Consider the following 11,330-nt stretch of genomic DNA (forward strand, 5'->3'; position numbering starts at 1 on the left):
TTTGCTTCAGCTGGCAGCAGCCTGAAGGGCATTGCTCTGCATGGAAGCAGGATGCAAACACCTCCTTCCCTCAACCTCTCCAGAACTGATTTTTATCTTCCATAGACTTACCAAAGGAAGATCTAGTTGCAGGGTGATTTAAAACAGTACTAGAACTGACTTCTGCTACCAGGACAAATGAAACAATTTGATGACCCCAAGAGATGTCCCTCCCCCCAGTATCCTCAAACACAGCTTAGCACAAATGGCAGTGATGGGTGAAGACTCCAGGTCCAGCTACTGTCAAACAGAACTAAGTTCACAGCATTTTTAATGAAGTAAGACCACAGCTGGACAATCAGAAAGTGTCTCCATGCCACTGCAACAATCTTACTGAAAGGCATTTAATCACAGAAAATACTCTTTGCTCAATATTGTGTGCAATTCCTACTGAATTCTCACTCACATGATTTACTTTAACCAATGTGTGGATTAATTTATGGGTTACTATTTACTAAAGGAACGTGGACAGTGTTTTTATTCTGTATCTTGAAATTCATCTCCAGATGTGCACTCTGAGTTGCAGGTGTAGGCCACAGACACAGTGTCAGATAGTGACAAGTATCAGTTTGCAGGGCCATCTTTCCCTGGTGTTACCGAGTACACGTGTGCTCACACAGATGTCTGTTCCGTCTGTTCACTGGGGTGTAGCCAGGAGCTGTACCATCTCAGAAATTCCTCCCCTAAAGAGTAGCTAAAGGCTGCATCCTCTATGACAGGGGCTGCCCTTCAATAGATCTTTCCAGCAGGATCCCTGGGAATAGACCATTTTAACCCTTCTTACCCCAGAACTATTGACAATTACACATCAGTGCATTTATATAATCTGCTGGATCTACCTAAAAGGGCAACTTTCCCCTTGTGGGAGAACCATTTAAACAGCTCCAGTGCCACCCCTTCCCTGGGGTCAGCTGTCCTGTGATAGCCAAGGCTTCTCTGAGTGTAGTGTGGGAACAGAGCTGTGCCCGTCTGATGGTGAGAGGGACTGCAAACACTGCTGACAGCTGAATCCTCTCAGTGAGGAGCAGGACCATTCCACTTGGAACCACATCTGCTGAATTCAGCTACTCAGAACTTGGAGAGCTGAGCCTGGATCATGTGTTATGTGAGTTTTCTGATTTTGGTGGGGGAAGGGGGGTGTGCTTTTTTTTTTTTTTTTTTTTTTTGCATAATCAGAACAAAGATGGGCTGTAAATAAAAATAAAGAGAATAATAAAAATAACCCCATTCATTGTATGCACATGTCCTTTTAATCAGGCCCTAAATTCATTTCAGAAATGTGCTGTCACATTTCACAGATGCAAGATATTCTAAAAGAGCTGAAACCAAACTTGAGCACATTTCTGGCTTTATCCTAAAATATCGTGCATTTTGCTTATTCAAGAAATTAGATGATCCTCTTCTACCCGAAGTTTTAGACCTCAAGCCAAAACAAGCCAATCAACTTGTTTTAGAGCCACAATATTCCAGGACAAGTCACAGTATTTCTAAGTTGGTTAAAACAGATTGTCAGAAATGTAAGGGAGGAAATATAACATTTCTGTACAAAATCAAAGCTGATTTTACAAGAGGATCACACACATCTCTACTAAATTATCTTCCACCAAAAAAAAAAAATTCTCCTTAACAACAGCATAAAATTCTATTTGTTTCAGAAAAGCATACATCAAATAACACTGGCACACTTTATTCTAAAACACTTTGTTGTCTCAGCTCTGTAGCAATACTCCAATACAGGTTAAGACTTATTCATTAGGAGATCAATGACAGGCACACAGCAAACTTTAAAAAAAGGCAAGCCAAGTACAAATCCTCTTTTGAGATTATTTTTGCATTTTTAATCTAAATGGGAAACAGTAGGCATGAAACATCTATACAGCAAACATAAAACAGCTATGCCATTTTTCCCTTAATGATCTCAAGAGCTTTTGATCTGGCCACTGGAAAACAACCTTCATGTTGCCATGCCCAGGGGACAGATTCCTGACTGAGTATAGATGTAGAAAGTTGTAGTACTTAAATACACACAACCATCTAAGCTCACTTCCATCTCCCCAGCATCAGCAGCACATTAGTCAGAGGAATGCTCAGTGACACCAATAAACACTGAACAGATACAAGGGACAGTAACTCCTACTGTGTCTCAGAGTGAGCTGTAAAAAACGCCTCTCCCCCCGCTTTAACAGACTAAAAAATTTTGTATACACTTTCACACAGTGTGAGGAACTATTGAGCCACTTAACACATGGATCCTGTACACTAGAGCCTTGCAGAAGGATTAGGGAATTATTTGCTGACTGGAACTCAAGGCACATCTGTCCTATACCGCAAAATTAGAGTAGTGCAGCCTGTAAGAGTGCAGCACATCAGATAAAATTCAAAAAAACCTACAAACAGGGCATGGCATTACAGCAGGGATATCTGATCACTGCCTGACTGTAAGTAGTAACACATGCATCTTCAGGGCAACTACATACTAACTATAAGCAGGAGGGCAGTATAGGAAAAAATAAGTTCTGCCTAATTGTTATTTCAAATATTTGAAACTTCAGCTTCGATGACTTCGCATTTTAGAGCTTTATAATGGCTTTAGATGTATTTAGAGCCTTAGGTCTTGCAGTCCAGGAATCTAAGTTAATTAAAAAAAAACCCTTCAGATATAAGCATATTTTCTAAGACAGTTTTTTTCACTAGTTCTCTCCTCCCCCTCCAAAAAAGCTCACCAAAACAAAACATTATTCATTTAGGCTGTGCAAAAATTGAGTTTGGGAATAGTTTCAAGCAAAGCCACTGAAGTAATGAATAGCATGCACACAGCACAGGCATTCCTCTTTTCACAGGTTACTCCACTGGAGAATTATCTGCCCATAGTTGTGCTCCTCACACTCATCTCTGACACAGAGTCAGATTTAGCAGACCACAGGTGACAGTCAAGGGCCTGACAGCTCACACAGTAAGAGAAAGTAGGCATCTTACAGACTTAAATTACTACATCTCATATTCTACAAGGAATTCTATATTCTCTATTCAAATGCCAGCAGCATTCGGGAAGCGAGGGTTGCATTGCCCATAGCTGCAGTAAGTAGATGTAGACTCAGAACAGACAATTCAGTGAATTTTTTTATGCAACACCTTACTCCAAGGTATCAGCTCAGAGTCAGCTAGAACAGTCTAATAAAACCATGCACAAGGCTGTGAATTTAAAACAAGCTTCTACATCCAATAACACCTTGAGATTAAGTCTAAGTATCACTAAGAAGGCAATCTTGATTGGTAGGTCTGAAGGACACCAAATTCACAACATTCCAACAAAAATCACCATTCTTTGCAGTCTGAGCTTGACCAGCCTCAAGTCCTACTAGTGGACTTCAAGAGTCTTCTATTATAAGCTCCTTTTTACTGCCTTGACAATTATGGGCCACACCCTTAAACATTTTTAACCTATTTTGGAATAGATAAAAAGATTGAAGCCTGCCTTCATTCTGAAAACAGATTTCTACAGCAGCACTTTAAACAGTTATTTTCCAAAGCCTTCATTTTCAGCATTTTTAAAATATAGACATGTATTCCAAATAAGTTTAGCTTTGACAAATATTAGATGAAAAAACATTTTATCGTTGAAGCCTTTCATCTAGAACACACAAAGAGGTTTGGGCTTGTAACAAGGCTAGTTACAATCTTAGAAAGACTTTTTTAGTTTAAAATACTCATGGACAAAAATTTCTGCTTTCCTTCTAGAAAGATTAAATGATTTGTTGCCACAACAAATCTCACCTCTTTAAAACTTGTTACGTCTTATTCCATCTCCTTATAATTTTGCCCTTCAAAGGTCAAAACACAAGCATCTCCACCCAAGCCACCTATCAGCTGCAAGGCTCTTCCAATTAGAAAAGATTTTTAAATGAGGAGGAAGAAACCCAAAGATTTTTCTTATTTATTCCAAGCAGAATGACTATGGAAAAATGACTCAAGCTTAGGTAGTAAAAGTTAAAGGAATGCCATCTGAAATGAAGACTGACTCAGTAACATGAGACCTGCTAGTCATTTGTTCATCTTCAATTCAAAGCCCACTAGAAGTACTTGTATAATACCAGCAAAATAGAAGATACTGCTTGTTTTTTCTCTTGGGCAGGACAACGAGCTTTAAATGAGAATATTAATTTTTTGGCATGTGATAAAATAGAAGTCACTAATTGCTATGTACCCCCAAAAGACATTACTTTAGCAGTTAAGAATCAGGACTAGGTAAACTTGCAGTAGAATGACTTTATTCTGCTCATCTGCAAGACTTGCATAAGATTTATTTTTGGATTTCCATTTGGTATGTGGGTATTCTGTGCTTTGCATGAGGCATTTCCTCCTCCTGAACGTATCGCACCTTAACAGTATCCAATCTTCTGGAGCATCCTTTCTCTGGAACAATTAAGATCTGTAACATCAGGCAGAATTTGTGGAGATTGAGACACTGGATTTCTATAAGTGGAATTGTCTAGACCAGACGGGAGAAAGGAATCATCATATAATGAATACTCCCCTAATTGCTGCTAGTGCCTTAAAGTGTTCATTTCTGAACTCAAAAATCTAAAAAAAAAGAAAAAAATAGTTCAAATGAGTTAAAATTGAAACATTTCTGTTAAGAAAGGCAAATATGAATAGGAAATAAAGTACAGGTACACGTAATACTAAATAATACATTTTTGCCTAATTCTTTACTACTTAGGAAGTAAACAATTATTTTATCAATTTCATAAATTTTTTTCTGGCTAAGTTATTAGTAAGTCTTAGCAGTAAAGAAATGTCTCTTTCTTTGTTTCTAGATGTCACATGAAGTTTTTCAAACATTTCCCTCTATTGTTACGGTTTTGCAGCTCAGCATGTTCTGAATTGCTTCAGAAAAAATTTCCACGTCTACCTCAAAAGGAAGACAACATCTGCTTGTTTCACCAAATGAATTAATTTCATTCTTCACAAGACATATCCTACAATCAGAATAGTAAATGCCTACAGCTAACTAAAACTAGCTTAAAAGCATGTGGAACAAACCTATTGTAACCTCCAGTAATGCTGAAAGACTTGCCTTCTAGAAAAGTAAATCCCAAATCAGCCTTTGGTAGTAACACCCAAACACGATTACAAAACCCTCCATGTCAACTATCCGTCCTAGGAAAACTCTTCATAGGAGGGAAAAGGTTAGTGCAGATCCTGCTCCCTTCCCTGCTCCTGCAGCTAACACTACCAGCTCAGTCAAGCGCTCTGCTTGCCAACTTTCAATGCACAGTCATGGCAGAAGCCAACAAAATGTCTTCTTCCCTTACTCAGTGACACAGGAGATACAATATCCCATCCATTTCTTTCAAATCTCTGGAGACTTTTGCCCAAATGTTTTGCCTTGAGGAGCTCAACTCGCTTTAGCCCTGCTTTGCTTCACATTAATAGCTCACAGTCACTGCAATAAATTTTAGAGAGGATCCAGTTACTTACACAGCAAACAATTGATGTCTTATTATGCTGCTACTAAGGTACACCTACACTACAGGCTTTAAAGCTCTAGTCTTACAGCTAGAGAGTAAGATCACATCAAGCTAATCTACTGATTAATCAGCGAGTACTTAATCATGTAGATTTTCCAATTTCTTCAATCAGCAGTGAGCTACACTTGCCACAAATCTGTTCAGCCATTCTTCAGCAAGGCTGCAGTGCTAGTTTAAAACTTAGGCTAAAGCATTTCAAATATTCCAGAAATTATATGAATAAACTTTTATTTTTAAGCAACAACACACACTATTTTAATAAAACTCACACATTTAACTCAGGTGGAGAGTACTAAACTGAACAATCATCACTAATACATTTCCATTGGAAATGTGTTAAAGTTCACAAGGGTCTTCATTACCATCTTACTGAAGTTTTCTTATGTGTTTCTAGTCTACACACCACCTGTTTCATGCAGTCATGCAAATCAGATTGTAAATGTTCAGGTAATAGGGAAGTCCATTCACTGCAAAGATTCATTTTTCACAGAAGAGACAGGATAGGTAAGACCAATACTGCAGGGTTCTTCATAGGAGTACAGGTTTGTTAGAAACCATGAACTTTCAGTTGTTCTTCCTTGACAATGCCAATCTAAAGGAGAGAAACAACATATTTTAGTAAAGCTTACATATTTAGGCTATTACAGTGGTATCAAGTTACCACAATCTTACACTTTATTTAAAATAAAGAAACTGCTACACCGTGTATACACTCAATGAAACATTCTTGTAGTTTACAGAATGTTTCTGGGCCAAGCAGAAGAACTGACTAAACAAAAAAAAAAAATTTATCAGACATCTGATTCGTTCTGTAACCCTAGGACTTACTCTTTGACAGTGTAACAACTTTTCATCATCATTTCCATCAGAGTAAGCCTCTTTATAGTGTTTTCAGTCTCACGATTATGGTTTGTATCGAACACTTCATTTTACAAGAACAGAGCTCAAGTGGCACTGCCGGAGAACAAGGGGTGTGTTGTAACCGTGCAAAGGCATTTTACAGTGCTTTGATTCTTACCAGAGGCTTACTCTCATTCTACAAGTGTCATTTTACTTTCTGGCTGAAAATACAAAAGAACTACAGTGGCCATCTTTAGCTGGTTAATTAGCATCAGAACCACCTGTCACCCTACTGCTTCCAGAGAGGTTTAGGTATTGAACTGCAGTCCCTCACCTCCAAGAGGAATTGGCAAATGTTCTTCCTCTGGTCACCTTGCAGCTGGATAACTTCACCGTATTCAGGATGCTCAATCACAGTACCATTACAAGCAAATTTCTAAGAGAGAAATATCCATGTTATAAGACATCTGATGCACATCATGATTTTGCTTAGTCAGTCTTTTCAGAAGAACTTTGTCTCAGAAGCTGCTTACTGTTTTGATGCCAAGCCAGGTAAAGGCTAAATCAATTTTACTGGCTCTGAGAGCAAATGGAATATATCTGCTGATACACAAACTAAACTGCTGATGGTAAATTCAGGCAGTGACAGGATTAGCTACTGTGCAGAAGGAAATGGTCAACAGTCCTTGCAAGAATGAAAAACAAAGTCATAAGATACAGCCTTTCAACTCCACACTATTTTAAAGTAAGTATTTTTATCCTGGCAAAACTAAAGGCCTCTATTTTGAGCAACAACCCAGCTGTAACAGAGGCAGGAATAAAAACCAGCACTACTGTAAACTGATTTTATTCTTCACATCAAGAAAGCCACACATCTGTGAAATTTTAAAGAAACATTCAGAATATATTTTATTTACTTCTTTTTAAGATAGAAATGTTTAACTTTTTAGCAAAAAAATGTCACTGGACACTGACAGGTGTTTTGAGAAAGGGGAAGGACTCGAATATGAAAATTGTGTGCACTGGAAACAATGAAGTGACATAAATATTTTGTTACTTAGTATTAAAAGCCATCTTACTCCTTTATATGTAATCATTATCCAATCAGCAACTTTACCTTTTTGAAAGCTTTCACAAGTTTCTTCTTGTCATAATCATCTGCAATGCCCTGAACAGTTGTTAGTGTCTTTCTTCCGTTTCGTTGCTGGATCCTTATATGAATGTAATCCTCAGTCCCCGCCGGGAGTAAGTCGTCGCCCTTTGTTGCATCAGCAAAGGGGTCTGCAAGAAGAAAAAAATTCATGTAATTCCCACAAAAGAAAAACACCCAAGTTCAAAACTAAAAAGGAAGATTCCCACTTCACAAAAAAAATCATTATTACATTCAGGGTATCATCTTGACGTTCAATCCCTGTTTAAAAACACACTGTTAAAACTGAAGTACCTTTTCTACAGCTCTATTAAGTGTCATTACACTACGCACTCAGGACAGCCATCTCAACTACCACACACAGTTTCTCCCATGCCTTCCCAGTTATGAACAGGTCTTTTTGCCGCAGTATCATTTACTTCATTGCTTCTTGCAAACTGTAAATCCTGAACCTGAAAACGTAGCTCTGAGAGAACATCAAACACACATAAGTTTTAGACAGCTGCATGCATTTAAAGTGAAATAAAACAGCTGTATCTCTTATCAGATCAACTGGTAAGAACAGAGAAATAGAAAAGCTCTAGAACAGACACTTCCTTACAGGTCCAGAAGAAAAGTCTTACACTATGGTAACTACCACACTTCCAGCACGTTAAAGGCATGGATGTAACTCTTGGTTACTAACAGAAATAAAAGAGAGATACGCCTTAACAGATGTCAGAGGCTGCCTGTAAATCAGAACTCCTCCAGTCAGCAGCTTTAGTCAAGAAATGTAACAAAACGAATTTAGGCTTAGACTAAAGAAAGGTCAGTTCTCAAATTCTTCCAAGTGTAGCATTTAGCTAGCACAGATAAAACAGAAAAGCATTGAGAAAGAAGGGGGTTTCCCGGGTTAACACTTCTTATACCTTGTACTTCACAAAAACATACTTAACACTCAATCGTGAAATTTCACAGCTCTACAAATCTCCTAATCAGCAGCTCCAAATAAACCTTGAAGAACGAAGTACTTTATTACTTTTTAAGAATAATCACAAGTAATTTTTTGTACTAATCAGAACAATATTTAAGAGCCCACGTAGGTTCAATATTCATGCAAGCTACAATTTCTCAAACTTCCACTCAAAACTCAGGTCTAAAAACACTGGTCAGGTTTGGCCATCCACTAGAAAGAAACCCCCCAGACAAGAAAAACTTCAGCAAAAGCACAAAACGAAGTAGTTCAGTAGTTCAGACCCTTGGAGAAACAAGAATGACATGAGCATTAAAGGCACTGAAAGCATAATGAGGATTCAAGCACCACAGGAAACAAGTACAGCGTTGGGAATCTTGACTAGCTCAGCTTCTACTACAGAATTTGTTAAACCATACTGAATATTACTGTCTCCCACAGCTTGTGGCTCAAACACTAATGGAAAATCTTAGTCAAAGAAAAAGTGAAAGAAAAAGAGGACTTAGGCATGAGGATCACTTGGCAGAGTTTAGGACTCCAGGCTGCAGATAAGCCATGATAGCTTGGCAGAGTTTAGGGCTCTAGGCTGGAAATAAGCCAGCACTGAAGGTGTCAACATTGGATCCCTTCAAACAAATCCTCTGGGTGGCACCTTCCTTAAGCACTGGATGAGCTCCCAAATCATGACTGAACGTAACCTTCTCACATGGCTTATACGTGCAGAAGATTAGAACAAAACTGTGACCAAAAGCCTGAGACTATTGTACAAAGTGCTAACTTGCTCACTGCTGGGGCTTATAGATAAGGCAGGAGGAGAACGCTGGCCCGGCACGGTTAAACTTCCCTGCTGATAGGAGAGAAATGATCTCCCATCTGCGCAGCTCACTATAGAGACAATAACCTTTGCACAGCTTGTAGACCGTTTTGGGGCATTGCTGAGGACAAGATGCGGCAGCAAACCAACTGTAACTGATGAAATTATTTCCTCAGCAGAGGACACGAGCCCTCGATCCGGGGAGTCAGAGCTGAGAACATGGCAGCACCTCCTACGGGAGCAGCGAGGGGCTGAGCCTCCCGGCCGAGGTCTCCTCGCCTCACAACACCGAGCACGTCCCGAGACCGGCGACACGGGAGGACGAGGACAACGAGCCGCCGGCGCTGCCTCCCGGAGCACGGCAGCGAAACCGCTCAATGTCACCGCGGGGCGAGGGGCCCGCGGCCCTCGGGAAGGCGGAGGCAGGACGGCGGGGCCGGGGGCAGGACGAGGGGGCCGGGGGCCATGGGTGGAGGTGGCTGCGGGGGTGGCGGGGTGCCGGCGGCTCTTACCGAAGGATTGGAGGTTCTGGATCGAGGACATGCGACTCTGCGGTGAGAGGCTGGAGCTGCGGGGAAGCGAGTCCGCTCGGGTCACGTCTCCGGCTCCGCAGTGCCACGCGGGGGCGGGGAGCGGGAGGGAGCGAGGGGAGGGGTAACAAAAGCAGAGGGACGCGGGGACCGAACTCAAGACGGAGGGCGAGAGCGAAAGGAAGGAGTAGGGAGATGAGGAAGCGCAAAGGGAAATAAAACGTGTCGGGAGAGAGGGAGGGAGGGAGGGAAGGAGGGACCCCCCCGCCCCTCGCCCGCACCGCCCCACGGCACCGCCAACGGGCGCCGCCCGCCGCGCTCCGCACAAAATGGCGTCCCGCACGTGACGGCCCCTCAGCAGCCGGTGCACGGAGTCACGGAATCTGTTGGTTTGGAAAAGACCTCTGAGGTCATCGAGTCCACCCCGTGACCGAGCATCAGCGTGCCAGCCTGACCATGTCGGTGACTGCCACGTTCAGACGGTGACTCCACCACCTCCCTGGGCAGCCCATTCCAATGTGTAATCACCCTTTCTGTGAAGATACTCTTCCTAATGTCCAACCCGAGCCTTCCCTGCTGCAGGCTGAGGCTACATCCTCTGGTCCTGTTGCTGGTTCCCTGGGAGAAGAGACTGACCTCCACGTGGTCACCCCTCCTTCAGGCTGCTGTGGAGCACAATACGGTCACCCCTGGGCCTCCTCTTTCCAGGCTAAACACCCTCAGCTCCCTCGGCTGCTCCTTATAGGACTTGTGTTCAAAACCTTTCACCAGCTTCATTGCCCTTCCCTGGAGCTGCTCCAGCACCCCCATGTCCTTTCTCGTAACAGCGTTCTCAGTGGATCCCCAGCAGCAGTGCTGGCGTGTTGCTGGAGCCCCTTGTTCTCCATGCTGCTGGCCCTCAGGCACCCCTGTGCCCCGGCAAGGGTGACCCCATGGAGGCCTTTCCATACTCATCCCTTTGGCTTGGGTACTTTTCCGGCTGATCTGAAATTGGGAGAGCACTTCCCCCTTCCCCATTAAAATATGTTGACAACCCCACTCCCTCAGGCCCCCTTCACTGCCGTTTTAAATATGCTGAATGTGGTGAGGCAGGCTGTCAGCACCCCACAAATCGCCTGTCTCCACTTTGGGCATGACTTCGAGACACAAGAAGTTCCACCTCAGCATGAGGAAGAACTTCTTTACATTGAGGGAGGCAGAGCACTGGAACAGGCTGCATAGAGCAGTCGTGAAGTCTCCGCCTCTGGAGACTATTCCAAACCCACATAGACATGTTTGTGTGTCACTTGCTTGACATCAGAATGCCTTGGCAGGGGGTTGGACCAGATGATCTCAAGAGTCCAGTCCAACCTCAACTATCCTGTGATCCTGAGAACTTTGCACCCTTTCAGGTGGATGTGGGTGCTGTTCCCCAGTCCCTAGGGGCCACAGGATTCCTGTGTGACAGCCATTCATTGTCCATCCCTGTTTTGGG

The 11,330-nt window shown here is 42.3% G+C and overlaps 1 protein-coding gene across 4 annotated transcripts; it reads right to left on the minus strand.

The window, feature by feature from the left end:
* Positions 1-1,270: 1,270 nt before the first annotated feature.
* EIF1B (eukaryotic translation initiation factor 1B) lies at positions 1,271-10,111 on the minus strand. 4 transcript variants are annotated; one of them, XR_010722495.1, is made up of 6 exons: positions 9,839-10,111; positions 7,528-7,691; positions 6,745-6,846; positions 5,977-6,162; positions 5,355-5,485; positions 1,271-4,620 (listed from the first exon to the last, which is right to left on the minus strand). XR_010722495.1 is itself a non-coding variant. In XM_066193010.1 (4 exons), exons 1-4 carry the CDS (start codon positions 9,867-9,869, stop codon positions 6,118-6,120), a joined length of 342 nt encoding a protein of 113 aa, XP_066049107.1. In that variant the 5' UTR covers positions 9,870-10,111; the 3' UTR covers positions 5,773-6,117. The 4 variants fall into 4 exon arrangements, 1 of the variants encoding a protein (XP_066049107.1); XR_010722494.1 differs by lacking the exon at positions 5,355-5,485; XR_010722493.1 differs by lacking the exon at positions 5,355-5,485 and having other exon boundaries at positions 5,933-6,162.
* Between the last annotated feature and the right edge of the window lie 1,219 nt (positions 10,112-11,330).

The sequence above is a fragment of the Chamaea fasciata genome, unplaced genomic scaffold, assembly GCF_029207755.1.
Source record: "Chamaea fasciata isolate MVZ Bird 193981 ecotype frontalis unplaced genomic scaffold, bChaFas1.0.hap1 SCAF_1, whole genome shotgun sequence".
NCBI classification, from domain to species: domain Eukaryota; kingdom Metazoa; phylum Chordata; class Aves; order Passeriformes; family Sylviidae; genus Chamaea; species Chamaea fasciata.

Bases quoted from the DNA above. Each gene is read 5' to 3' on its own strand.
- EIF1B (XM_066193010.1), bottom strand. From the start codon at position 9,869: ATGTCCTCGATCCAGAACCTCCAATCCTTCG. The intron at 7,692-9,838 runs GTAAGAGCCGCC...TTCTTCTTGCAG, and splicing joins CCAGAACCTCCAATCCTTCG to ACCCCTTTGCTGATGCAACA. The intron at 6,847-7,527 runs GTAAAGTTGCTG...TTTCTCTCTTAG, and splicing joins TTGTGAAAGCTTTCAAAAAG to AAATTTGCTTGTAATGGTAC.